Source organism: Canis lupus, chromosome 20 (assembly GCF_011100685.1).
Source record: "Canis lupus familiaris isolate Mischka breed German Shepherd chromosome 20, alternate assembly UU_Cfam_GSD_1.0, whole genome shotgun sequence".
NCBI classification, from domain to species: domain Eukaryota; kingdom Metazoa; phylum Chordata; class Mammalia; order Carnivora; family Canidae; genus Canis; species Canis lupus.
In genome coordinates, this window is record NC_049241.1 from 56,148,474 (window position 1) to 56,176,468 (window position 27,995).

Sequence of the window (27,995 nt, forward strand, 5' to 3'; positions counted from 1 at the left end):
TATTAGGTACCGGGAACGTATTAGTAGTTTAAAAAAAAAAAAAAAGGCAAACAAGAAATAGGTCCCTAACTTACAACGGGATTGTACTCAGAGGCTTTAGCATCTAGCCTGATATTTAATTGCATCGTTATTTGTATCTTCGCATTACATCATACATAGTGTTATATATTATATACGTCTGCGACGCTTTAACATTATCTCTGTTGTCAAAATTATGTACTTTTGTCTGGCGGTATTAATTTGCCTGCACCTTCCTACCGCGTCATTTATATGCCGTGCACGTTAACACAGATCCTGTTTATTTTTACTTATTGCGTCATTTGTTGCGTCATCATAGCTGCTCCTGACGACAAAGCGCAGAAGTTGTCATCCGCGATGCGATGCTGACAGCGCTTCGCTCCTCGTAGTCGGCGCTTGGGTCTGTGACCCGCGCGGGTTATCCCGGCTCTAACCTTAGGGACGCGCGCGGCGCCGCCCTTCCACCCCCCGGGCGCTTGGGGGCGCTCGAGGCGCGGGGACGCACGCAGGCCCGCCCCGAGCCCCTGCCGGCGGCGCGCGTGCTGTGCGCAGGCGCACGCAGGCCCCGCCCCCGGCCCGCCCCGGCCCCGCCCCCGGCCCCCTCCCTCCGCCCTCCAGCCGGCGGCGGTTGTTGTTCGGCGGCGGCGGCCGCAGCTCGGGTGCAGCCTCGGCCGCCCGCCCGCCGGCCGGTCCGCGCGCGGCCATGGAGCTGGAGGTGCCGGACGAGGCGGAGAGCGCCGAGGCGGAGGCCGTGACCTCGGAGGCGTCCTGGACCACGGAGAGCGGCGCGGCGGCAGGTAGCGGGGCCGGACCTCCTCCCTCCGCGCTCCCCGATGGGCCCGCCCGCCTCCCCCCGCCGCGGCCCAGTGGACCCGCCCGAGCGCCGGAGGGGCGCCGGGACCGCCGCGGGGAGGCCGGAACGTTCCACTCGGGGGCGCTCCCGGGGGGGGATGGGGCGCCCCTCGCCGGGGCTCGCGGGGCCGCCGCCCTGCCCGGGGGCTCCCGGGGCGCGTGCGGGGCCGGTTCGGGAGCAGCCCCCGTCCGAGGCGTGCAGGGAACCGGGGTCCGCACCTCGGGGCGGGCGGGGGTGCACGCGGAGGGTGGGCGCGCTGCCTCCCGCCGAGGGCGCCCGGGGTCGCATCCCACCCAGTCTGGTTGGCGGGGGCCGCGCCTGCCCGGTGAGCGGGGCCGGGGCGCTGACAGCCCCCCTCCCTGGGCCGCCCGCAGCACAACCGTGGGCACATCCTCTGCTGAGCGGTGCGTCGAAGGCCAGGAGCTGCCACGGGGGAGGCGGGGGGTCTTTGAGGCCATCTGGGTCAGCCTCCTGGCTGCCTCATTCCTCCTCATTTGGGAGTCCCCCAAACCCCAGTTTCTAGTGCACTGGCCACTCATTGCCGTTCTGGGCCTCGGTTTCCCTGCTTGCAACAGGAGGGGGCTGAGGACATGACATCTGGACGGCTCTGCAGGCAGGTGGAGCAGAAACAGGCGGCCCCCCTCACCCCACAGCCTTCTCCCTGGACGCTGGAGGGGGCTGCCTCCTCCAGAACAGCAGGTGTGCAGAGCGAGGTGGCCCGGCCCAGCCCCGGAGGCTCCCGGCCAGCCGTGTCCGGGGCACTCGCAGAGCCCAGCTGCTGCCCGGAGGGATGGCCCCTTGTCCCCCAAGGTTCCTTCTGGGTCACATTCTCAAGCTTCCAAACAGAAGTTTCCGGATCTGCAGGATCCTCCGCTCTCCTCGGGCAGCCCTCGCCAGCAGAGGCCCTGCAGACACCCACATGGGCATCCGTCCTCCTTCTCCCCCAGGCCTCCTGAAGCTTCCTTGGCAGGCGGGGCGGGATGTGCTGTGTGGCTGGGGCGGGGGGGAGGGGGGCTGGGCGAAATGTCTGGGGAGAGAGCGCCAGGGCCAGCGAGCGAGCTTCCCCCAGGCTCTGGAAGGCTCCCGCCGCTTCTGTCCCTACTGCCATCTGGAAGTGCTTGGTAGATGACCCGCTTCCCTTCCACCATCCGGTTGCCGGTTGCCTCGCCCTTGTTCTTGGCCGGGCCCGGTGCCCTGGCCTGGCTGGCCCTAGACGTGGTTCGGGCACCCAGCCGTGCTCCTTTATCAGACCCCTGGCCCGCACGATCAGCCCTCCGACCTGGGCTGCTCAGAGACAGATCAGCCCACGACCCAGTGATCACAAGGAAGCCACAGAGCTAACATTTATTTTATCAGGGGCTCAGTGAGCCACACGGGGGGCAGATAGAGCCCCAGGCCCCAGCAGTGGCGGGGTGGCGGGTTTAAGCAAGGGGACGTGGGAGATAAGGGACCGGCCCTGACTGCCCGTCACCAAGATCCGCAGAAATCTGACTCCCCCAGCAAATCATTTACTTCACTAACTTTAAAATGCAGAGCTACCGCTCCCTTTCCAAACTCATTTCTCCTGGTGTAAGTCCTCATTTGGGTAATAACTGTCCACACTTTTCCTGCTGCTCCTAGAAATGTAGAAATCCATAAACACGTCTGCTTATTTTTTGCCAAAATGGTTCCATGCCGCACCAGGGGTTCTCCGCCTCGGCACTATTGACATTTTTGGCTGGAAAATTCTTTGTTTTGGAAGTACCGTCCTGGGCACCATAGGGTGTTGGGCAGCATCCCGGCCCCGCCCTTTCAGTGACAGAAACATCTCCCCTGAGTCGTGATGACCATAAATGCCCCCAGATACCTCCGGTGTCCCCTGGAGACACCGTCAGCCCGGGTGAGAACCATCGTACTGTATCTTTTATTCCATAACTTGGCTTGCTTTTTATCTGCATTTATCTTGCAATTTATCTGAATTTTTCTCCCATGTTGATATCAGTTTCTTTCTTCAGAGAGAGAGAGAGAATATGGTGCCGTGGTTAAGAGGGTGCAAACCCTGGTCGAGTGCTGTGTGACCTTGAAGGGCAAATGCCTTGACTTCTCGCTGGGCCTCAGTAGTCCCGTCTGTTAAGTGGGGTGATGTGTGTCCTGCCTGGGGCTGGCCATGAGCCTTACTGAGTTAGCATGCGTCAGCCTGTTGACAGTGTTTCATGAACATTCGACACAGGCTGTTCTAGGCACCAGCCATTACTGGTTCAACCAGCCTCCTACCGAGGACCATTTTAATGGACCTACCGGAGTCCACCTTTTAATGTTTCGAGAGATGCTATGGTAAACATCTCTGATCGTGGCCCTTGACTGTGGCCCTTTACCTTCTAGCAGTTGAAGCCCCTGCTTGGGACTGGCTGGGTGGTGGCGAGCAGATTGAACGTCAGTATCTGATGCCCACTGACTTTCTAGAAAGGTCTGGCAGGGGCCAGATTTCCGCCATAGTGGTGCCAGCTCCGAATGTTACCCGCTCCTTGATTTTGGCCAGTGTGGTGGAGGTGAAATGGTATCGTGGTGTTTAGAATCCGGTTACTTTAAATGCCCTGCTCCTTGCTCCCGAGCCTGGCCCAGGAAGGGCCGGAGGGGGGTCGGATATGTTCACGGGGCCGACTGTTAGGACCTGTGGGTTTTTGGCCTGAGCTGCGATCTGGTTTTCGGAGCCATTTCCCTCCTGTCCTTCGTGCTTGCATGATGTCACAGAACAGTTGGCTTCGTTCTCGGCACCCCCCCCAGCCCCCTCCCACATCTAATCTGGTGGCAGATTATGCTGGTTTTGTCTTCACAATGGACCCAGAGTCTGCCTCCTTCTTCCCCCATCTCTGCCCCACCTGGTCTAGCCCTGTCAAGCATCGCTGGCCTGGTCCCCTGTCCCTGCTGTGCTCCCTACAGCTCATTCCAGAAGGCTCCCATTAAAAACTGACTTAGGGGGCACCTGGGTGGCTCAGTGGTTGACCATCTGTCTCGGGCTCAGGCTGTGACCCCGGGGTCCTGGGATCGAGTCCTGCATCAGGCTCCCCGCAAGGAGCCTGCTTCTCCCTCTGCCTGTGTCTTTGCCTCCCTGTGTGTGTCTCTCATAAATAATTAAAATCTTTAAAAAAAGAAAAAAAACAGACTTAGGTTCCACCCTCCTCTGCCCACCGCCCTCCAGGGCACCCACCTACCTGGGATAAAAACCCAAGTCCTCCCCAAGGCCCATGAGGGCCTTCGCCACCTACCTGCCTCCCCTCCTCCCTCTCTCCCCCTCCCCCTCTCACCCACTCTGGTCCAGCCACGTGGGCCCCTTTGCTGTTCCTCCATCACACTAGGTGTGGTCCTGCCTCAGGGCCTTTGCACATATGCCCTCTGTCTAGAATGTTTGTCATTTCTGTGTTGTTTGCTTCCTTAGCTCTTTCAAGTTTTTGCTCAAATAGCTCCTTGTCAGTGAGGCCTCCCCCAGCATTGGAAGGAGGCCTGAAGGAGAGAAAAGAAGATGGCACAGCCCCGGCAAAGGCCTGTGTGCTTGAAAACCAGCAGGAGCCCACGGGGCTGGGGTGGGGCATTGTCACCGGAGGCCTCCTCTGTAGTTGTGGGCGCATGGTCCCTCACCCCCTGCTGCCAGTCATCTGTGTGCTTCGGAGGCAGAAATCTCCCAGATGGAATTGTGCCCTGGGTGCTTCTTGGCAACGTGACGCTTTTGCCTCTGCCAGTTTCGTCCCCTCCATGGAGAGGCCTTGGCAGCTAGACTGCTTGGTCCACATCCTGCGTGCGTCCTCCACCAGCCAGGGGCCCCCACCTCAGGGTGTCCACCTGGGAAATGGGTGCGACGGCTGCACGTTTCTCATGGGGCTGGGTCAGGCCGGTGGCCCCTACGGCCTTAGCGCCCTGGGCCCTTAGCTGGCCCCGGGTGGGTGCTGGGCTCCTCCCTCCTCCGGTCAAGGGCCGCGTGCTGGACCTGCTGCCTGCAGAGCCTGGCGCGGGGTGGGGTCTGCCATCAGGCTCGGGGTTCCTGGGGACACCCAGTTGCTTCTTCGTCTTTGAACAAGGCCCCTTAAACATCAGGCACCCACAGAGGGCCAGCTGGGCCGGTGCAGTGACCCGGAGGCTCCCTTGCGCTCTCGACACACAGGCAGGCAGGGTCGGGGCTCAGCCACTGGGCCATGGGGTCAAGCCCCTCCAGCACCAGTTTTCATCAGTAGTTTTATTCACACACAGCTGCACCCACCCACTCACGTGTGGCCTGAGAAGACTTTTTGCTCGTAGACTTCATGGCCTGCAACGTCAGGCATACTCACGGTCTTGTGCTTTACGGAAAGTGGAAAGTGTTTGTTGTCCCCTGGGTGAGAGCAGGCTGGTCAGTAGTGAGCGTGCAGAGGAAAAAGAAACCAGTGTCGGGGCGACTGCCAGTGCGGGGCCAGCTGCAGTGGGGTGGTTGGGGAGGGGTGGCCTAAGTGAGAAGTGCAGCCACGGGTCAAGTGTTCTGGGCAGAGGGGTTAGCCCATGCAAAGGCCCTGAGGTAGGCATGAGCTTGAGTCATTTGATCCATGGAAACAAAATTGGTGTTGTGGGTGGCTCTGAAACGGGCAGGGCCAGTCATGTGGGGTTGTGGGGTGGGGGTGGGGGGCCTGGCCCAACTTCCTAGGGCAGGTACCAGGTGAGCTGTGCTGAGCGGTGCTGGGGGCCTGGATGGAGGCTGAGGGAGCCGAAGAACCCACAAGGGATTGGCCCCTGCCTTGGAGCTGGTGGGGGGCCTTGGGGAGAGCCTGGGGAGGAGCAAGTTGTTGCAGGCTGGTGCTGATGTGGGAGGGGCACGCAGGGTCTTGGCCTGGGTCCGGCCCCCCTTGCCCCCCGGACGCTGTGCCTCTGAGCCAGTGCAGTTGCTGCTCCCCATGTCAACTCCTTTCAAGATGAGGGCAGTGGGGTCCTGGGGATTCGGGAGGCAGGAACGGGGGGGGGGGGGGGGAGGCCTGCAGCCCCTGGGTGGCGCTCACCAAATGACAGATTCGTGATGTCAGCATTCAGAGCTGGGGAGGCCCGGGCTCCAGGGGGGTCTCGGGCTCCCGGGCCTTCCTGTCTGCACCGCCTGCTGCTGTAGCTGAGCCACGTGTCGCCACTCGTGACAAGGCAGGTTGAGACCCCACTGAGGATTGCCTGCCGCTGCCAGCTGGACAGGGGGGCCTGGAGCTGTGGGCTGCCCCGTGTGGGGATTATGGGCCCGGGGGATTAGCCACGGGGCCCTGCACCTGCTTTACCAGCCGGCCACCCTGACAGGCTTGGGGTCCAGCCCGAGGGGCCCCGCGAGCTTGAGTCCGTGTGAAGGCGTCTTGGGGACTTAGCCTGGCTTTTGGTTGGAAGAAGCAACCCCCAAAACGGTGACAGTTTTGTCACAGTTGCTTTTTGTCTCTTGTTTACACCGTACACACGTTTCTTGGCCTTTATTCCCCTGGAAGCTTTAAGGAAGTGGGGTGAGCCTCGGGTATTCGTGTATGAAGGACGCCCCGAGGTGCACTTGGGCCAGTCCCCTCCTCATTGCTCACCCCTGTTCCCACATTTAATAACTCACGTCTCACAACTCTCTGTATCTTCTGGGAACTGGGCGGTTGTAACTTTCCCATATTCATTCGGGGTCTTTTTCTTATTGATTGGTGGAAGCTCTTTATATATCGTGAACAGTGTTCATTTTTGTTCTTTTTAATTTATGCACAGGTATGAGTGGTCTTTTCTCATCTCTTATGATGATAAATAATGTCAGGCAGATATCTTTGTATTTACGTGGCCAAACTTATCAATCTCTACTCTTACGGTTTCTCGGTTTGGTGTCGTGGACAGAAGAGTTCCCTGTTCTGAGGTTATAATTTTTCTAGAGCCTCTGTAGTTTCACTTAAAAAAAAAAACAACACATTTAAAATCTTGCTATATTTGGAACTCATCCCTACACAAGGTGTAAGAGAGTCTACTGTTCCGTGTTTTTCCAGGTGGTTCGGGGTTGTCCCAACTCTACTTTCTGGATAAGCTGCTTTTCCTCCCTGATTTGAGATGCCACCTTTATCACATACCAGATTCGTGCACGTGGCTGCTCTATTTCTGGACTTTCTATTCTGTCCCACTCATCCGCCTGGTTCTTGCAGCAGGCGAGTCTGTAACGACGAGTAATAACATGTTTCCTTTAAAAAAGCAACAATCAGACCTGTGGTCAGGGGAGAGGGAAGATTCCTGTCTCGCCCTCTGCTTCCAGGAGAGATAACCGTCATCCCAGGTGGTTTTCTGTGTCCGTACATTTTCTTTTTTAACTTCCTGTTTTGAAAATTCTCAAGCCTGCAGAAAAAGTTGCAGGAATACTGCAGCAAACACCCATAGGCCTTTAGCTGAGATTCGCCAGCTGCTCACACTTCACCACGTTACGTTATCTTTTTACCAAATGGGTATTATCACGCACGCGCACGCGTGCGTGTGTGAGGGAGACAGAGAGATGCTGCGGGCCACTTGAGAGTCGGCTGCGGACTTGATGCCCCTTTGGCCCTGATACACCCAGGTGGCCGGTTTTCCTCATTCGCGTCGGTTCTGTCCTGTAAGGTCGGCGCGAACACCGAGTCCGTGGATACGGAAGCAGGGCTCCCGCGGGCGCACAGGGTGAGGTCCCTGCAAGCCTCTGCTCACAGTTTCATCGTGGAAGCTTGTGTCACGTGTGTTTCTGTTCAGAGCCTCTCTGTAAGGTATGTGTGGTCGATTCGCTAAGGCTGAGGGCCTGGCCCGCGGCGCTGGAGCTCATGCGTGGGGGAGGCTTGTCCACACGGGTGTTTTCCCTTTCTTTTTTTTTTTTTTAAGATTTTTATTTATTCATTCATGAAAGACAGAGAGAGAGAGAGAGAGAGAGAGAGAGAGAGAGGCAGAGACACAGGCAGAGGGAGAAGGGAGCCCGACGTGGGATTCGATCCTGGGTCTCCCGGATCAGGCCCTGGGCTGAAGGCGGCGCTGAACCGCTGAGCCACCCAGGCTGCCCACGAGTGTTTTCCTTCTGAGGGCCTGTCACACACGGTCTTCTGCCCCCGCGGGCCCCAGAGCACTGCGGCTCTACGCTTGGGGGCCACTTTATTTCTTTCAGAGGGAGAGCACAAGCAGGGGGAGCTGCCGGGGCCGGGGGGACTGGGGGGAAGCAGGGAGCCCGACACCACACAGGGCTCCACCTCTGGACCCTTCGATCATGACCTCAGCCGAAGGCAGACGCTTGGGGGCCGTTTTAACCTGTGAAAATCACCAACAAAAAGCACAAAAATTCAAGACACGTCACTCATTAGGCCGTGGAAAGTGTCTGTGGTCCATGAGGTGAACCATGAAGGCAGAGTGACCTCAGCTGGACACGGGTGGGAGGTGACAGATTTCTCACTACCCTGCGTGTCTGCAGGTGACGGTGAAAGGCTCGCGGGTGTTGATTTGGCCAGTGGGTGGATCGGCTGGTACAGGCCCGCGAATAACGAGCTGCTGCGGATCCTAAAATCAGAGACGTTCTCGTCCCTAAGTGTGGGGTCAAGTCGCCCCCGAGGTCACCACTGATCCGATGCACGGTCAGGATTCCCAGGATATCAGTTAGTCCAAAACTGTCCCTCAGGGCTGCGACTGTCTCCTCGCCAGGATGGGGTCCAGGATCACACTCTGTGGACCCGACCCCCAGGCCTTCCGCCCGCCGCTCGCTCAGCGCTGGTCCCCTAGCCTGCTTCTTCAGGAAGCCGCAAGATTCTCTCAAGCCTCAGGCCCTGGACTCTGTGGGGAGGCCCGCGCTGGCCTGGACCTGTGTGTGGCCGTGTTGGTGGCAAGACTGGTGAAAGTTCTGGAATCCTCTTTCTTGAATGCTGGGGGGTTCTGGAAAAGTGACCACTGGCCTGAGGCCTGCGGAGTTCTGGACCCATGGCCACCCTCCCCCATCCTTTGCAAGGCTTCCTGTTTATTGCTCTGGAAACGCATTCACTTTGTGCAGTGAGATTCAGGTGGGGGAGCAGAAGGGGATGGACAGATCTGGGGGGGGTGTGGGGGGAGAGGCTCGGCTGCTGGTCGGGGCTCTGCCCCCCCAGGCTGCTCCCTGCCCCCATTCTCGGCTCCTCCCGTTGCTCCCTCCCCTCCAGCCACACCAAACCCATCCTGTTCTTTGCTCAAAAGCATCCCATCCTGTTCCCCCAGGACCTTTGCACGTGCTCTCTCCCCCTTAGGATGCCTTCACCCTCCCCGCCGTCACTAGGCGTCATGTGCTCGGGCTTCATCCACGGGTACCACGTGTGGACACCTCGCTCTTCTTCGTTCCATACTGGGGATGGAGCGGGTCCTGTGTATCCATTCATCTGTTGATGCAACTGGGTCGTTTCTGCTGTTTTGCCAATAACGGGTGGTGTGCCGTGCACCTGCGTGGGCAGGTTGTCGTGTGGGCGGACACCCGGCTGCGGAGTTGCTGGGTCGCGTGGAAGTCTGGGTTTAACCTTGTGAACAACCTCCAGACTCCCCCACCGCAGCTGCCCCCCTTCCCATCCCACCCGCCGTGCATGAGGCCTCGGATCCCCCGTCCTGGACGGTACTTGCTCCCGGGTGTCAGCTCAGCTCTGGCTGTTCTGGGGGGCGAGGTGCCCCCCCCCCGTGGGCCTGCATCCCGCTGACGACGTGGAGTCCTCTTCACGGGTTCGTCTTCCGTGGGGATGTGTCTGTTCAGAGCCTTTGCTCGTTCTTCCCTTGGGTGGTTTTTCTTTCTATTGTTGAATCCTAAGCGTCCTTTGTGTGTCGTAGAGACCGGTCCCTTCCCAGGCCTGTGATCCACAAATATTCTCTCCTGTTGTGTAGGCAAACATTTTGTAACAAATATTTTATTTATTTATTTACTTTTCAAGTGTGCTTCATGCTCAAGAGCCGGCCACCAAGAGTCAAGAGTCGTACACTTCACCGAGCCCGCCGGGCGCCGCCCCCGAAGCGCAAATGTTTCTCATTTTGAGGAAGTCCAGTCTATTTTGCCTCGGTTGCTTGTGCTTCGTTGTCACGTGCAAGAAGCCACGGCCGGACCCGACGTGGTAAAGGCTCGGCCGTGTTTTCCTCTGTTCGTTACATCGGTTTCGAGTCCCGCTGTGCTGGGGGTCTGTCCTGTGTGTGGTGTGGGATGGGGCCCCACTCCGTCCTCCACGCAGGGAGGTCCTGTCGTCCCGGCGTGGGGATTGCACCCCCCCCCCGAGGGGTCGTGGTGCCCGGTGGATCTCAGCGGGCTGCAAGTGTGCACATGGACGCCTGGATCCTCAGTGATGCATTCTGGACCATTCCACGATGTCCCTGCCTCTGTGGGGACCACCCGGCCTGGATTACTGTGGCTTTGTCATCAGTTAGGAAATGAGGAAATGGGAGAGGCGCCTGGGCGGCTCAGTTGGTGACGCGTCTGACTCAGTTTCAGCTCCGGTCGTGATCTTGGGGTCCCGGCATTGAGCCCCACATCGGGCTCCGCGCTCAGTGGGGAGGCGGCTTGAGATCCTCCTCCCTCTGCCCCTCCTCCCGCTCGCTCTGTTTCTCTCCAAAACAAATAAATCTGTAAAAAAGAAAAAAAATGGGGAACTGGGAATCTTCCACTGTGTTCTGCAGTTTACACTTTAACACATTAGGTTTGGCTTTGTCCTTGTGGGTGCAGCTCAGGGCCCCCCGGGGTCTTCTGAAGCCCATGTGATATCCCATTGTGCACAGGCCGGGCACTCCTGCTTGCTCATCAGCCCTAAGCGCTTACTGTATGCTGGGCCTGGAGGGAAGCCCAGAAGGAAGGAACACAGGAAGAGGCCCGCACCAGCCTTTGCCCCTGTGACCGGATTCCCACCCTGTCCCGCGCTCCTGAGCAGCACGGGCGGCAGGGATGGTCACTTGACCGCTAAACACTCTCAGACACAGTCATGCCCCAGGGCCTTTGCACTGGCTCTTCCTTCTGCCAGGGAGGCTCTGCTGGCTATAGTGTGGCTAGTGCTTCGGCGTCTCCTTTCCTCTGTGTGCTTGCGGCTCAGGCTGGAGCCCGATTGCCCAGAATCACACTCATCTGTTCCCACTTTTTCCTGGAGCACCTCAGGCCAGTGGCCTGGCTGGCCTCTTGGAGCCTTGGCTTCCACGTCATTAAGTGTAGGTAGCAGCAGACCCACCGCCTAGGGCTGCTGGAGGATGTGGTGAATTCACACACAAGGGTGTCCCACGCTGCCGGCCCCACGTTCAGGCTCAGCAAACGTCAGCTCCTTGGTGCTGTGTCCGCAGCCCTGCTGCTCTCTAGCCGGTGCTGGAGCGTCAGGCAGGAGAGGCCCAGTGGTTAGAGACACAAAGCAGGCTGTGCCCCAAGCCTCCTGCTCCCCTGTCTGCCTCCTGAGCCAGGCTTTTCGTGCCCCGGCCCCCAGGCCTTGTCGTGACTCCCCGTGTGCCTCCCCGCGTCACCACCAGGCAGGAGGGAGCAGATACTGTGTGGGCGGCCCTGCCGAGCGGCTCCCTGAGCTGTGGCCATGAAGCACAATGTGCTTGCTGCCCTCAGGAGGCTTCTGGCCTCTAAGAGAGCAGCCAGTGGGACTGCAGGAGCAAGGAGGAGCTTTGAACTGATCAGGGGTAGGGGTTATGATGGGGCAAGTGGGGTGGGGAGCAGTCTTCAGCCAGGTGTGCAGGGAGGGCCTCTCTCTGGGGAGGAGACTTTGATCCAGGCCTGAATGGTGAGATGGGGAAGAGCATCCCAGAGAAGTGTGTGCAAAGGCCCTGGGGCAGGACTGCCTGGCACATGTGAGGACAGTGAGGAAGCCATGTGGCAGGAGCATGGGGGGCAGAGAGCCAGCCTTGTGGGCATCCCCCAGCCTGCCATCCTCATCTGTACTCGGGGGCCATGTGGAAACCCTGCGTGTATCAGGTAGCTGTTGCTGTGAAACAAATTACCCCAAATGTAGTGGCTTTAGACAGTGGCACGTGTTTATTATCTCATGATGTCTGTGTGTCCGGAACCCGAGGGCGGCCGAGCTGCGTGGTTCCCACAGGGTCTCAGAGCAGCTTGCAGTCAAGCCTCCTGCCTCACCTGAAGGTTTGACCGCTGCTGGAGGAGCCACTCCCCACCTACTCCATTGCATGCCTGGTGGCAGGTGGCCTTGGTTCCCGGCATGGCAGCCACTCGTCCACCCGGGAACATGACGGTGTCTGGCTTGAGCCCTACCCCGTCGACCACACCCACCGGCCACTGCAGGAGGACGCGGGGGCCCGGCCCACCGGAGGCTGTCCTGGAGGCTGGCCACCCGCGCGGGCTTCGGAGGGTGGGGCCGTGCTGGCCCTTGGCTCGCGGGGTGGGGCAGCCAGCGCGTGCCTGTTGCGGAGGGACCCTCAAGGTGAAAGGCTCCCGTGGTGATCCTGGGGCCCGGCGGGCGTCGGGGGCCTGGTTCGGGCCCGGCTCGCCACCCATGCTGGCCCCGGGATTCTGGAGGCCCGGAGCTGCCCTGATGGGGAGGCCGGCCCACCTGGGGCTTACCATGTGCCGAGGCAATGTCCACCTGGAGCCTGACCGGCGCGCACCTGCGGGCGTGACGAGCCCCGGGCCGGGGGCCTCTGCCGGCAGCCCCGCTTGCGTCCTCAGCGCTCTTGGCATTTCAGAATTCAGGCGCGGTGTTGCAGCCCAGCCCTGGCTTCCGGGGAGTAAAAATATATCTGGGAGGAAAACTGGGCCAAGGAACCTCACACGTTGGTCCTGAGACAGCGCGTGATGTTCTGCGGGGCACCTGCCGGGGCGGGGCTCCCTCCCTCCCCGCCCGTCCTGCCCTCCCGTCTCCAGGTCAGCCTCGTCCCCGGACCGTCCCGGCTGGGTCCAGCGTTGGCCACCTGGCGTCCCCCGAGGAGCCCCGACCCCCCACCCGAGGCAGGGCGCCGCTGGCTGCAGGGCCGCGTGGGGACCCCACCCTGGGACTTCAGAGCCGACAGTCAGCGCCTGCCTGGGGGCCCTGCCGGGAGGGCCGCGGCGCTGACAGCGGGGGAGCCGGTCCTGGGGCCCCAGGAGCCCGGGGGGAGGCTCCTCGCACCTGCCCTCTTCCGTCGGTCGGGGCTTGGCGAGCTTCCGGGCAGGGCCGGTGGGCCCGGGGCGAGCGTCCCGTTCTCCCGTCGAAGCGCAAAAGCCGCTGTAGGGATCCCGAAATGGGTGCACGTGGCTCTGTGTCCATTAAACTTCATTTATAAAACAGCGTGTGGGATTGTTCCGCAGGGCGCAGTTTGCTGGTCCGGGTTATATTAACAACAGCCCCTCTCCCCGTCTCTCTCCCTCTCTCCCTCTCCCTCTGTCTCTCTCTCTTTCTCTTTCAAATTAAATCTTACGGAGGCGCAGGGGCCCTGGGTGGCTCAGTCAGTGGAATGTCCACCTCTTAGCTTCTGCTCAGGTCATGATCTCAGGGTTGTGGGATCGAGCCCGTGTCGGGTTCTGTGCTCAGGAGGGGTCTGTGTGAGATTCTCTGTCCCTCCCCTCATGCTCGCTCTCTTCTCTAAAATAAAGAAATGAAATCTTTGAAACCTGTATATCTCTTGGTGCACCCCGGGTGGCTCAGATAGTTAAGCGTCTGCCCTCAGCTCAGGTCATGATCCCTGGGTCCTGGGATCGAGTCCCACGTCGGGCTCCCGGCTCAGCGGGGGAGTCTGCTTCTCCCTCCCTCTGTGCCTCTCCCCTGCTCGTGGTCTCTCTCTTTCTCTCTCTCTCTCTGCATCTCTCTGTATCTTTCTGTCTCAATAAATAAAGTTGTTAAAAAGAATGTCCCTCTGTTGTCCCAGCAGTGTGAGGTAGGCGTCTGACTGAATGCAAAGCCACCTAATCCCCCTTCTTTGAGCCCGTTTCACCCTCTGAAGAAGAGGGGTGAGAGGCATACCCAGGACAGGCCCGGTGGGAAGCCCTTCATCAGATGTCCAGCTCGGGGAACACGTGAGAGCTGCATTCCCCCTGCCCTTCCCTTCCCCTGAGGGTCCCGCGGTGCTTGCCCTCAGCTGCCTCCACGCAGCCCTCCAGGGTTTCTCTGCCATGTGCACTGAGGCTAGCTCTGTGCCTGAGGGCTGGTAGGGGGGTCAGTGAGGGAGGCAGGGAGAAGCGACCTGTCCTGAGGAGCTGTCCTTGGAGCCAGGAGAGCCCTGAAGGTGGTGTCGTGCTGTGGGTTCCAGAGGGAAGCTGCAAGGAGAGGCTAGAACCCTGAACCCCCAGGCCCCAGGATGGGCCCCGGGGAGGCATTCACCAAGCAGAGGGGATGTGGGAAGGAGATGCGGCTGCTGCATGGCCCAGGGCCCACAGCGCGAAGGAACCTGAGCAGACAGCAGACTACAGGCTGGCGGGTGCATGGGCGCGGGCGGGTGACTACTGGGTGCTGGGTCTGGAGGGTGAGCCTGGGGTGTCCAGGTTCGTGAAAGACGAGCAGTCGCCCTCTGTCCCTGTGACGGTGACGGTGTGGGTGACACCACGTGCCGAGAGCTTGGCAGGAGGTCGCACGGGCTCAGAGCGCGGCACCAGGTCCAGTACTAGGCCCAGCAGGGGCTCTGTGCTCAAGCCCCGTAGACAGGGTGGTGGGGGTCACAAAGTGACCAGATGGGTGCAGGACGCGGGCTCGCGCGAGGGAGCACATTTAGGGGCAGCAGGTCAGCCCGGGGGGTCAGGGAAAGCCACCAGAGGGCTTTGGGAGGAAGCTTCCGGTCACGCGTCAGGACAGGCCAGCTGGGGCTGCCTTGAGCAAAGCTGAGAGCCAGCCCTCGTGAGAGGTCACCAGTGAGTCCAGCTCTGCTGCCTTGAACTGGCCTGGACGTCTGAGCCTCAGTCTTCCCGGCTGTACGGTGGGTCCGGTGACAGTTGCCTGCAGGAGTGTTTGTTAGGAGGTTGGAGAAGCTGCTTCCGGGGCCCAGCCCAGCGCTGGGAAAGGTGTGCGCGCTGTAGCTTTTTACTACGGGGAACTGCAAGCCAGACAGAAGCACACAGGATGGTACAAATATGTTTTTATCGTAACGTTTTTTTAAAGATTTTATTTATTTATTCATAGAGACCGGGAGAGAGAGAGAGGCAGAGACACAGGCAGAGGGAGAAGCAGCTGCGTGCAGGGGGAGCTGGACGCGGGTCTCTGGGATCACGCCCTGGACTGAAGGCGGCGCCAAACCGCTGAGTCATCCGGGCTGCCCTATCGTAACATCTTTTTTAAAGATGTATTTATTTATCTGACAGAGAGGTAGAGCCAGAGCGCACAGAGGGAGAGGGAGAAGCAGGCGCCCCCTGAGCAGAGGGCCCGACGCGGGGCTCGATCCCAGGACCCCGGGGTCATGACCTGAGCCTCCCAGGACCCCGGGGTCATGACCTGAGCCTCCCAGGCACCCCCCTAAAGTGTTTTAAATACCTGGAGAATACTGACACCTCGTCCTTCCCACTCCCACCCCCATGGCAGCCCCAGAGTCTGTCTCCAGCACTGTGGACACAGAGCCGGGTTGTTCTGGGGGGGACGTCCCGGGCACTGGGGAGGCTGAGCAGCCTCTGGACCAGGAGCCCCCCAGGTGGGGCAGGACCGGCCTGGGTGAGAGCCACCTATATGTCACTCCCCTCTGCCCTGGTCACCGTCCCTGCCTCCCTGGGGTCCCTCTGGTCTTTAACAGGACATATTTGACGACCCCTGACTTAAGGGATAAACAAGACGAGATCTGTTTAACCTGGGGGTGTCCCTTATATTACACCTTGTTTCTTTTTTTTTTTTTTTTTTTTTTAATTTTTATTTATTTATGATAGTCACAGAGAGAGAGAGAGAGAGAGGCAGAGACATAGGCAGAGGGAGAAGCAGGCTCCATGCACCGGCAGCCCGATGTGGGATTCGATCCCGGGTCTCCAGGATCGCGCCCTGGGCCAAAGGCAGGCGCCAAACCGCTGCACCACGCAGGGATCCCTACACCTTGTTTCAAATCCGTTTGTCACTCAGCATCATGTTTAGGCCGTGCCCCTCCCTCCATAGCCCTTCATCCCCACGGCAGGGCCCAGCGAGCAGGAAATGCTCCCCAGTCTGGAACGAGCAAGTGAGGAAGTAAAGGAAAGAAACAGACTGTTCTCTGGGTAGTTGATTGTTAAGGAAGATTCCTAATTCCTGACCTGACCCCATTCAGTGTTGCAGGGGCTCCGAGTGATGCAGGCACACCTGTGGGGGGAGGCGCATCCAAGAGGGGGAGGACAGCTGGCTTAATCCCCAGGCCCTGGTTGGAGACTTGCCCTGTCTTCTGAAGTTCTAGGCTGTTCTAGGCTGTCCTGCTGCTGCTGAGGCCCCGTGTGGTTGCCCAGCGCCCACGCGGTATGTTCTCCTTGGCGTGAGGGGACTGAGTGGGATGCGTTTCCCACGTGCCCTGGGGGCCAGCCCAACCGGGTTTTGGACAGTGTGGGGTGGGGGGTGCTAACCACAGTGTCTGTGTATCCAGTCCTGACAGGGACGTTGATCGAGCACCTGTGATGCCCTTCAGGCACTGTCCTGCGTGTGTGCCCCGCCCTGAGCATCTGGCCACATCCAGGTGTCCCGCCTCTGCTGTCCACCCTACCCAGTCCCTGGCGTCGTGTCCTCCCTGGTGCTCCCCTCTCACAGCCGGGCTGTCCTCCCTCCAGGGTGCTTCCCAGATCCAGGCCCACCTGTCCGTCCCAGCGTCCCCCGCCCAGCCCCACGGGACCTGTGGCCGCCGCGCTCTGACCGTGTGCCAGGATTGGGCTAGGCCGTGGGGAAGTAATGTCAGCAAGACAGTCCTGGTCCCTGCTCCATTGGTAAGGAGCAAGGCGGCCGAGCAATTAGCTCCAGACAGCGAGGTGTGTCATGAATTAATCAAGCAGGCATGGTCGGGGGTGGGAAGGACAGTCCCTCCAGCAGGCGATATTCAAGGGAGACCTGGGTGGTGGAGGACAGACAGCAGCCAGACATGTGGAGATGGATAGTGCATTCTGGCAGAGGGCGCGGTGAGTGCAAAGGCCCTGAGGTGGGAATGTGCCTTCTTGAAGGTCTGCTGGGTGAACGTGCAGAGGCACGGAGCCTCGCACACGGTGCTCCGTAACAACTGCTGCTTCCCTTGTGATTGCTCACATTTCCTTGGGCAGAATCAACTCAAAAAAACGTGCTTCTCCTAAGCTTGAAAACACCTGGCGGCGAAAGTCAAACTCCACCTTTAACCCAGAGGGAAAAGATCGCATCAGGAAAATTTTCAGCCGGGCAGAAAAGTTGAAAGGATGGGACAGTGGACGCGCACTGCGTACCACTTGGGTCCTACCATTGGCATTTTGCTGTGCTTGCTTTGCGCCTCTCCCCACTTACCTCCCTCCATCCCCCCCTTCCGTCCACCTGTCCCCCCCGTATCCCCTCCCCGCTCTGGGGCCTTGGTGCCCCTGGGGGACGGGGAACCTTCCCAGGGTCCGCTTATTGTACATCTGACAGGTAAAAGTTAACCGAAGCGTGAAACCTGGGAGAGGCGGCCGGATAAAGAGCAGGTGGTGGGAGCAAGGGGCAGAAGCTCCCAGAGCCGCCTCCTCAGCACACGTGCGGTGCAGGCCTCGGGTGAGTTGCCGGCCACCTGCTCTGCTCTGTTTAGTTCTAGCAGTCGGCCGCTTGGTTCTCTGGGATTCCTAAAATTTTGCCTTTCCTTCTGGTCTCTGTTCCTTTTTTTTTTTTCTTGTCATACTGCAGTGGCCAGCTCTCGGCTCTCGGCTGCACTCCTCTGGCGGTGGACGCTGCGTGTTTGCTGTGGGCTTTCGCTTTATGGTGTTTTTTCAAGTAAAGGCAGTTCTTACCCCTGTCCGGCCCCCATTTTCTGTTTGTTTCTCTGGTTTCTAATAGTTTTGGATGTGAAATCTGTTGAATTTTGTTCAATGCCTATCTGGATTCTGAGATGTAATCCTTAGGTTTTTCACTTTCGACCTGGTGAATTTCTTCAAACCCTTTCCCTGCCTTCCCTGTAAAATGTTGGTACCAGAACGAGACCATTAAGTCAGGTGGCATCTGTCCCAGGAGCTCACAGGCACCCTCTGGCCTCCCTGCCTGGGGCAGCGTGACCTGGGCCACTCCTTCTCTCACGTTGCAGCACCACCTGCCAGAAAGACTAGAGTCCAGAGAACATTCTGGATGGTGGGTATCGTTGGGCAGTGGTTATGCAACTAAGGGATTCATTTTTGAGATGCGTTCATATGCCATAAAATTCACCCCATTGGGGCACCTCGGTGGCTCAGTCTGTTGAACATCCAACTCTTGGTTTTGGTTCAGGTTGTGATCTCAGGGTCATGGGATCGAGCTCCGTATGGGGCTCCATGCTCAGTGGGGAGTCAGCTTGCAGTTCTGACTCCCCCTCTGCTCCTCCCCTGCTCATGGTCATTCTCGCTGTCTTTTTCTGTCTAAAATAAATAGTCTTGGGATGCCTGGGCGGCTCAGGTCCTGATCCCAGGATCCGGGATCGAGTCCCCATCGGGCTCCCCACATGGAGCCTGCTTCTTCCTTTGCCTGTGTCTCTGCCTCTCTCTCTGTGTCTCTCACAAATAAATAAAAACTTTAAAAAAATTAAAATAGTCTTTAAAAAACCCTCTAAAGTGCACAATTCATTGGGTTTTACTACATTCGCCTGTTGTGCCACTGTTACCACTGTCTAGTTCGAGAACATTCCATCACCCCGAAGGAAACCCAGTCCCCATTAGTGACCACTTCCCATCCCCCTCCCCCCGACCCCCAGGAGCCCCCTCCCTGTCCATGGAAGAGCCCATCCTGGATGTGTCACACATGGACTCACGCTGTGGGGCCTCATATGTCTGGTTACCCCGCACCCCCAAGGGTCGTGGGCTCGGGGGTCCGTCCGCAGGGCAGCGCGTGTCAGCACTTCATCCTTTGTATGACTTAATCATCTACCATTTGAATATTTTTAACGCTGTCTTGAATGTAAGGAATTTTAGTTGGATACAAGACTTAAAATTCTATTTCCCTTCTGTTTCCCCGAAGTCCCTGGTAATAGGTCATTGTATTCCTTTTAGAAACACTCTCCACGTGCACGTATAATACCAGCCTCAGTCCGCTGATGCTGCGTAACAAACCACCCCAGAGCTTAGTGCCGAGAACACCTGCGTGTTTGCTCGTGATTCTGTCCCCAGCTTCAGCGGGGCGGTTCCTCCGCGGCCTCACCTGGGGTCAGCCACGCAGCCACGCTCAGCAGGTGGCATGAAATCCAGCCCTCAGCTGGGGGCCGCCTGCCTGTCCCCACGGGCTCTCCGGTCTCTGGCAGAGACCCCGCCATGGACCTTGGGGCGCAGGGTTCCCGGGGGCGGGTCAGAAGCCGCCAGCACTGCCGCGCCCTCCGGCTTCTGGGGTCACCCTCTGCTGCTCAGAGCATCACGTGGATGCAAAGACGTGGCCCCGTTCCCTCTGCCACGGGAGACTTTCTTCCACTTCTCGAGTGGGGCTTGTGAGCGTCTGGGCGGCCGAGCCTGACCGAGGTGAGGGTGGGCGCTGCCCCCAGAGGCTGCCGGGCTCCCCCAGGCTCCTCGCCGGCGGCCCGCAGGGGCCAGATCATTCTAGCTAATGAGGGAAGTGTGTGCGGCCGGGCCTCCGCGCCACTTCCTGGCTCCTCGGGGCTGCTGGCCCGGCCTGCCTTGTCCCCGTGCTTTCTTGTTTGTTCTGAGTCACGGGGACCCGGCACCCGTCCTGGGCACCCGGCAGTCCTGCTCTGGGAAGCGGCCCCGCCCTGGCGCCTGGCCTCTGCGCAGAGCTGCCGGGCCTCGTGCCCCTCTGCGGCCCCTGTCCAGTGGGGACCCGCCCTCGGAGAGCGCTGGAGGTGTCTGTCAGGGGAGACCCGGTCTCCCCGTAGTGGGGGAGACATCGCACAGAGGCGCCAGGTGCTGCTGAGTCCCTGGGAGACTGAGCAGGCGGAGGTGAGGAGTGACCTCAGAGGGGCTGTTTGGGGTGAGGTGGTTGGGGGACACCTCACAGCGGGGGACGTTTGAGCCAGGTCTTGGATGACGCAAGGGAACAAACCCCTCAAGTGTCTTGGGAGTGGTGTCTCAGGTGGGGAGGGGCCCCAACCTGTGCAAAGGCCCTGGGGCAGGACCCAAGAGAGGAGGGGAGGACAGGGAGGGGATGGAGCAGGTCGTGCAGGGCCCTGGGGACCCAGGGAGGCCTTGGACTTGTCCTGTCTCCCCCCTCCCCTGCGGGCAGAGGAGGGCGGGACCTGACCCAGGTGCTCACAGGCGCCCTCTGGGGACCGTCGCGGGGAGGACGGACGGGGGTGAGGGCAGGAGCCTGGGATGGGGTGGAGGGGACCGTGCTCAGGTGATGGCTGAGAGGGTCAGGGACGGGGGCAGGTTTTGGACGGATTGTAAGGGTACAGGTGGCTGATGGGAAGGCTCATGTCTGGTCCTGGGGCCCCGCAGTCCTCAGTTTCCACGTGAAGCAAACGTGGAGAAGCGGCTCTTGCTGAAGCTCATGTGTGTGCGGAGGGGAGAGGAACGGTTGTCAGTCGGCAAACGTTAGTAGGTGCCTGCTAAGGGCAGGGCCAGCCCTGAGGGAGGAGGACCCCAGCTCCTGCGGGGAGGACGGATGTTGACGTCATTGTCGCCCGGAGGGACAGGACAGGGTCTGCAGGGAGGAGCAGCGGTTCCTGAGTGGAGAAGGCGGCAGGCGTGGGAGCAGCGTGTACTGAGGGCGGCGGGGGCCCAGGACCGGGAGCCAGGTGGGGGGCGGGGGGCCGGGGCCAGGGCGCCGGGCAGGGGGACAGGGGGGTGGCTGGGGCCCGGGACAGGGAGCCAGGCAGGGCGGTGGGGGGACAGGGAGCTGCCTGGTGAAGGTGGCCGCAGGCCAGGGCGGGAGCAGCTACCTCCCAGGGTGGGTGCTCGGCCTGGCTCTGGCCCTAGAGGAGCATGTGGGGCTGTGAGGTCACCTGCACAGGAGTGACCCGGTGGCCCGCAGCAGGACCCGATGGTGGCGCCGGGTGGTAGGCTAGGGCGAGGGGCCCAGCTCCGGAGAGCTGGCTGCGGCCACCCATGGAGGCGCGGGGAGACCAGAGGAAGCTGCTCAGGGAGGCGGAGGATGTGCCCGAGTCACGCAGCGGCGCAGCAGGGACACCGCCTCGCCCTGAGCAGTCGGGGCCCTGGTGCCGAGGCGCCCCCCTCTTCCGCCCGGCGGCCGGCCCAGCTGGGCCCAGGCAGGTGTTGGTCCAGCCTGGCCCACTCTCTCCCTCCCCAGGCTATTTTTTTTTTTTATTTTATTTATTTATGATAGTCACAGAGAGAGAGAGAGAGGCAGAGACACAGGCAGAGGGAGAAGCAGGCTCCATGCACCGGGAGCCCAACGTGGAGCCCTACGTGGGACTCGATCCCGGGTCTCCAGGATCGCGCCCTGGGCCAAAGGCAGGCGCTAAACCGCTGCGCCACCCAGGGATCCCCCAGGCTATTTTTTAAAAATTTCCTCAAAAATGGGGTGGCTCGCTCAGAAGAGGATGGTCACGTCTCAGGCTGGGAGGAGCTCGACACAGCGTGGCCTCCAGCAGCCCGCCGGCCCGGAGCAGCCACCGCCCCCGAAGCCGCCGTCGGAGAGCAGCGGGCCGCTCCCGGCATCCTGCTGCAGTGGGGCAGTCGGGCCCCCCCCTCTCACCCGAGCCAGTGTGTGGCCTTCCTGCGGCCCCTTCTGGCACGGAGTCCAGAATATTCCAGGTGGGAGGTTGAGTCTCCCTTTTATTAGCCCGCATCTGAGTCGGGCTAGAGAGTGTGGCTGTCACGGGGACCCCAGTCACGAAGCAGGTGACACAGCGGCAGCTTGGTCGTGTCATCGGGTGTCCTCAGGCAGGTCAGGCCTGGGCAGGACGGCATCTCAGATGCTGGTGTTGGTGTGGCCTGGAGCTGCCACGCTGCCCCTGACAAGCTGGGGGCGCCCGGCAGCCGGTGTTCCCCTGGTATCGGCCTGTCGCCCACCGAGCCCGTTTCCTTGGCTAGACCACGTCCAGCATATGGCTGAGGCGCAGGTGGTTACGGCTGAACGAGGACCCCCCTCCCCACTCAGGGTCCCCTGGGGTCGCTTTTCCTCTAAGTGTAATCCATGTGCCGTCACTCACACTTTTAAGCTTACAATTTAGTTTTCGTGTGTTCGCAATGTGGTGCAACTGTACACGCTGATTCTAGAACATTCTCGTCCCCTGGAGGAAGCCCTATTCCCATTAGTAGCCTCGTCCACTCTCCCCTGTCGATGGCGGGACGATGCCCACAGTCCTGTCTCCAGACTGGCCCCCCCCCAAGGTCTGCTGACCCTGGAGGTCTCCTTGCCCGAGGGTCCGGGGCGTCCCTCACTCAGCTCAGCCACACTGTCCCCGACCGTCCTGCCCCGTCACTCATCTCGGCTGAGGCCGTGTGTCCTGTCCTGTCACTGCTGCAGTCAGAATCATTCTCTGAATCCGAGAAGTCATTCTCGACTTCTTGTTTTCTTCACTTTGCTTCCAATGAGCGTAGCCTAACCTGACACCTGTCAGAACCTGCGCACCCCTCTCCCTCCTGGGCCTCCACCTGGTGCACCCCATCGCCTCCCTCTCCACCCAGCTGGGCCCCCACCCTCCTCCCCACCCCCTGCCTTCCCCACGGCGGCCCCCAGAGGGCACCCGTGAGCACCCGAGCCAGACCCCCCCCCCCCCCCCCCCCCCCCCCCCCCCCCCGCCCAGCTCCCACCTCCCTGGGGGAAAAGCCCCAGCCCTCCCTTGCCGACCTGACCCGACCCCTCACCCGTCACCCCAGGCCCTCCTCCTGGCTCTCTCCACACTGGCCAGGCCTTCTCTGCCCCCCACCCCCCGACTGTGAGCCCTTGCAGGTGGGGGCGGTGTCTGTCCTGGTCCCACTTGCCTTGCTGCCAGCCGGACACGTGGTGGACACCGTGTATGAGCTTCTGTTGCCGCCGTGACAAGTCACCACGGCTTGGTCTAAAACCACACACCTGTGTCACTCTCTGGAGGTCACAGGCCTAAAAGGGGTCTCCCGGGGCTAAAACCCAGGTGTGGGCAGGGCTGGCCCCCCTCTACCCCCCCGGGGCCCCAGGGAGACCCGCTCCTGCCCCCCAGCTTCCAGAGGCGGCCCTCCCCAGCCTGCGGCCCCTCCTCTGTCCTCACCTCCGTGGGGGTCTGCCGGTCTCTGGGGCTCCCACCTCTGGCTCCCTCTCGTGAGGCCCCCCGGGAACCCAGGGTCGCCCCCACCTTGCCCCCCTGCAGAGCCCGTCATCCGCAGGGAGTGGCCGTATCTGCCATCCACACTCATTGAACACAGTCCTCAGCAGAAGCCTGCCTTCCAGGGGAGGGTGCCAAGGCTCAGAGAGGTCGCTGGTGGCCTCACGGGAGCCAGGATTGGGGGGAGGGCCCCCCAAAGCGCTCCGCTGCCTCCGACTTCTCTCCGTGGCAAGCAGCTCTCCCCGGGGACTGTGTGGACAGGAGCCAGGGGGCCGTGTCCACAGCCCTGGGCACTGGCCCTTCCCACCGACCCAACGGGGGCCCGAGCCTCTCCTTGTTAACCCCTGCTCCCACCAGCGGGTGTAGACGGCTTTGTCAGTTCAGCCAGTTGTTTGCCACGGGGTACCTGACGTCTTGAGGCGTCCGTGGTGGGTTGGCATCCTTGCCCGTTTCACACCCCTGGTCCTCCCATCCCTCCATAGGGGTGCAGGGCTGAGTGGGGTCAGAGGCACCTGTGTGCGGCGGAGGCAGGGTGGTGACAGCGGGTGGAGGGCCGCCCCGGCTCCAGGCTGAAGCCTCTCCCTTCTCTCCCGCAGGCTTGGCACAGAAGAAGATGGTCCCGACGGAGGTGAGTGTCCTGTGCCCGCCTGACCCTCCTCCTCTCCAGAGACAGCGGCCCGGGGTCCGGGGCAGCTGACCGCACCTCCAGGGGCCCCAGTGGCAGGGGTGAAAGTCCTGCAGTCTGGCCAGCGTCTCGAGTTTCAGGGAGGGGAGCCGCTGGGGCGGGGAGAGTGAGGACCCGGCCCGGACAGTGAGGGACAGAGGGACCGGAGACCGAGGGGCAGAGAGCGGGAAGGCAGCCGGCACGTGCGGGTCCCTGTGGAGTTCCCAGGAGGACGGGACCGGGCCCAGTGCCCAGCACCAGCACCCTTACTGTAGCGTCCCGCGTCGTCGGTCGTGCTCCAGAGAGCTTTCCCTGGGGGTGCCGCCTCTGGGGCCTGGGCCGCCCTCCCACTCAGCCCTGCTGGGGGTGGGGGTGGCGTCAGCCCTTCCCTGGTCCCTGGTCCCTGGTCCCTGGTCCTGAAAGGAGCCCTGCGTTCCAGGAGCGGCCCAGGGGTGGCGTTCCTGTGCCTGTGCCAGCTGCCGGGCCCCAGGCATCCATGTCCCCTGGATGCCATCTGCCACGTGGCATTTTGCAAGGAGGGCTTCCCAGGCGGTGTCAAGCCGTGGGGCGCTGGGGAGTCCTCGAGGGCTGCAGGGCAGGGGGCTGCAGGGCAGGGGCTGTGCCTTCCGATTGCCGGGGAGAGCCCGCCCCCTGGCGGCCGGTGTGCAGAACACACGGCAGCCGGGCTCAGGAGCTGGGGCAGTGGGTCGGGCTGCTCCGAGCCGTCCCAGCTGGGGGCCGCAGGGCTGTGCGGGCTCTGCAGATGGCAGCAGGTGCACAGATGACGCTTGAGGGTCAGTGACGGTCCAGCCCCCGGGAGGCCCGGCTCCCTTCTGCTGGCCGCCTCGGCCTCGGGCTCCCAGCTGCACCCCCTGCCCCTTCCACCACTGCCCCCGTGGAGTCACACGTCGGTGCTGGTGCTCGTGCACCGGTCTGTCACGCCTGCCACGGCTGTCCCCAGAGAGGGCCCAGGCCGGGGGCACCGTGCCCCTCAGCCCCCGGCCATTCCAGCCCAGGGTCCCAGGTGGGTGACTGCCCAGTGTCTGCACGGTGTCTGGGGACATCTGTGGTCGTCGTGCCAGGGCAGGGCTGCCCCAAGGGGTGGGGGCCGCGGGGAATGACCCGGCCCCTGTGTCAGTGGTGCCAGACCCTGCAAGGAGGCTGTGCTGGCCGATTTCCTGCCTTTGTCTGGGAGCCGGAAGCGGCCTGGGGGTGGGCCCTCCTGGGTGTGCAAAGTTGGGCCGTGTGGGCCCTGGGGTGACAGGCCACCTGCTCTGCCCTGGCGCCCGCCCACACCAGCCTCTACCCCATGTGTTTTGTCAGGACCTGGCGACTCAGCCTCCCTGCTCAGGGTTTCCAGAGTGTTCTGGCCCCAGCGGCACCTCCGTGCTGGTTTTTGATGCTTCCTACTTCCTCTTCTTCAGGCCCCGCTGATGACTGGACAGCCGGGTCCTGGCCACGGGAAGAAGTTGGGTCATCGGGGCGTGGACGCATCTGGTGAAACCACCTACAAGAAGGTTCTCTCCTGCCCTTAGCTGGTGGGGTGGGCCCCCGGCCGTCCTGGGGCCCCACAGGGTCGGGCGAGCCCTGTGCCTGGATCTGGCTGGAGGCACATGCTCTCGTGCAGGCCCCTCGTCCCAGCGACGTCCTTGCCTCCTGTCGCTGATGTCACAGGCGTCGGGCGCTGTGCTCAGGTGGCTGCAGGGGTCACCTGCCACCTCCGGCCCTGCTGGCTCCTCTGGGGAGGGGGACATACCGTTCTCCTTCCTTCCCTTGAACGTGGGGCTGAGCTGATGGAAGCCTGAGCGAGGCCAGGCCACGGGGTGCACAGGAAGGGTGACCACGTGACTCACCCTTTCCAAGTTAGATGGTTTCTAGCATCTTCCAGTTGTGTCCAGCTATCACCACAGTCAGTCATAGTGCTGACTGTTTCTGTCACCCAAAATGACGTCCCCGTTAGCTGTCACTCCCATCTCCCCCCCTTCAGGTGTGGGCAGGTTTCAGCCCCGGCGGCTCAGACCACATAACGCCTGGCAGCCCCAGGATGGCCAGTACTGCCATCTTCATGCCCAACTATGGGTGGAGAAACTGAGGCACAGCAGCAGCGTCATTCCCCCAGCGTGATGATGCACATCCCTGGGAGGATGGGTGGAAGGAACAGAAGTGGAGTTGGGGTGTCACTCTGTAAATTTATGCCACCCCTGAAAAAAGATCCTGGCAGTAGACTGACCCTTCCTGAGTCAGGACAGTTTTGAGAAGTTGGAACCTTCTAGAACCTAGATGGAAAACAGGCCTTGGGGCCACGTGAGGTGATACTGGAGTTTCAGCCAGGCCACCTCCTTGCTGTGCGCCCGTGTGTGCTAAGTGGCACAGAGGCCAGCGGGTCTGTGACAAGTACTTGGCAGGTGCCCTGGGGCCCGGCGGTGGTGGCGGGTGCCTGAGTGCAGCTGCGGGCTGGGCACGTGCCCCGATCTCCTGCCCGGGGGGGCTGCTGCTTTTGCTGGTCACCCTGGGGGCCAAGGGCCTTGATGCAGCTGGGTTTCCCTGCAGACCACATCCTCCACCCTGAAGGGGGCCATCCAGCTGGGCATCGGCTACACGGTGGGCAATCTGAGCTCCAAGCCGGAACGCGACGTGCTCATGCAAGACTTCTACGTCGTGGAGAGCATCTTCTTCCCCAGGTAGGCCTGGCCCTGCGCCGTGGAGCTGCCGCTGCGGTGCCTGCAGCCTTGCTCTCGGAGCGCCCTGCTCTGCTGCAAATCGCCCAGGTCTCTCCTGGCATGTGCTCGGCTTGGAGGTCTGACCCCGTATCTGCCATGCTGTTAGTTCTCTACTGAACCAGAGAGATGCGGTGTGACTGGTTGGGAGAAAACAGGAAGAGAAAATCTGAAGTTTCTTTTTCTCTCATGTGAAAAGAACTGATAGGCAGTCAGTCCAGGGCTGTCAGGCGGCTCCCTGGGTGGGGCCCCTGTTCCTTCCAGCAGGTCCGCCATCCTCATGTGCAGCTTTGCCAGCCAGTACTGTCCGGCGGCTGCCTGGGATCCTGCCATCACACCTGCATTCCACCTGTGGGAGGAAAAGGAGAAGGGGAGCACAAGCCCCTTCCCTCTAAGCGCAGGACCTGGAAATGGCACAGGTTTCTGTTCCGCCCATAGCTCTTTGGCCACGCAAAGGCACGTGACCGCCCCCACTGGCAGGAGGGGCCGGCAGTGGACTTATTCTGGGTGAGAGTGGATACTGGGACACAGCTGGAGACGGGCCATGGCCCTTGGCCCCCGGGGGCCCCGTGCTGCTCTCTGGGCTGGCCACCAGGGGAGGCTGTGCGCCCGCCAGCGTGCTGGGCACATGCACCCCCGAAGCCAGTGTCCCTCACGGGCTTCCCTCCCTCCTTGCTCCACAGTGAAGGCAGCAACCTCACCCCTGCCCACCACTTCCAGGACTTCAGGTTCAAGACCTACGCACCTGTCGCCTTCCGCTACTTCCGGGAGCTCTTCGGGATCCGGCCGGACGATTACTTGGTGAGCACCTTAGTCAAGGCACGACCGCCGTGTAGCAGGTTCCACGGCAGGTGCTTCCCGCAGGTCAGGAACTTCCCGAGGGAACCAGCACTGCTCCGGCCAGGGACGCGTTGGTCCCAAAGTTCTCCAGCTGCCCGGGGTGCAGAAGGCACGGGGCCCCTTGTCAAGGCCAAGGCCTGGTCCCCCAACCACGGGCTCTGTGTCGTGCTCCACGGCCACCCCTGCTGTCCCCTGCAGCCCCGTGAACACCTTCCCCGTGGTCCAGCAGCCTCATTAGAGCGAAGACATCCTGGTGGTCCTGGAGTGGAAACGACCCAGGGCCACCTAGGTTTGAGGTCTCGTGAGTAGAGCGGAGACCTGCTGCACGAACGGTCGTGGTGATGTGGCCTCCGTGCCCTTAGCGGGGAGCGGGCACCAGCTGGCGCGGCCTGGCTGCAGGGCGGGGACTCAGACACGGTGAGGTCCTCTCTCGGCCTCTCTGTCCCCTTCAAGACCCATCCTGCTGCAGCAATGGGGACGAGACCCCTGGGACTGAGAGACGCTCCCGTGGCAGGGGCGGGAGCTTGGGTGCAGCTGGAGCGGGCACCCAGACGACATCATTGTCCCTGCTTGTCAGCGCAACCCCTTTGGGGGTCTTGTCTCCTGGAGGGGTCCCTGTGGGCCACGGGCACTGCCTTGGGTCAGAGACTTCTCTGGCAGCTGCTGCTGGTCCTGGGTCTCATGGGGGCGTGCCCACTGTTGCTGCGTCCTGGTGTTAACGTCAGCTCTCCCTCTTATAAGGCAGAAGCGA

The 27,995-nt window shown here is 61.3% G+C and overlaps 1 protein-coding gene and 1 long non-coding RNA gene across 11 annotated transcripts in view; both read left to right on the forward strand.

The window, feature by feature from the left end:
- The first annotated feature begins 642 nt into the window (after positions 1-642).
- Positions 643-27,995, forward strand: part of PIP5K1C (phosphatidylinositol-4-phosphate 5-kinase type 1 gamma) — a 50,539-nt gene continuing 23,186 nt past the window's right edge. For 6 of the 10 annotated variants that reach the window (XR_005375224.1, XM_038567790.1, XM_038567792.1 and 3 more), the window contains exons 1-5: positions 1,447-1,570; positions 23,620-23,651; positions 25,112-25,204; positions 26,238-26,368; positions 27,088-27,205. Coding sequence is in view for 9 of the 10 variants with exons in the window: in XM_038567790.1 (XP_038423718.1) it covers positions 1,462-1,570; positions 23,620-23,651; positions 25,112-25,204; positions 26,238-26,368; positions 27,088-27,205 (483 nt within the window). In the remaining variant the exon portion in view is untranslated. Of the gene's footprint in view, positions 816-1,446; positions 1,571-17,323; positions 17,407-19,527; positions 19,758-23,619; positions 23,652-25,111; positions 25,205-26,237; positions 26,369-27,087; positions 27,206-27,995 lie in introns of those variants that run through there. The other 4 variants (XM_038567791.1, XM_038567794.1, XM_038567795.1 and 1 more) reach the window with 4 other exon arrangements.
- On the forward strand, positions 5,901-10,447 carry LOC119877335. Its single transcript, XR_005375225.1, has 2 exons — positions 5,901-7,590; positions 9,745-10,447. It is a non-coding gene; the product is annotated as an uncharacterized LOC119877335 (long non-coding RNA).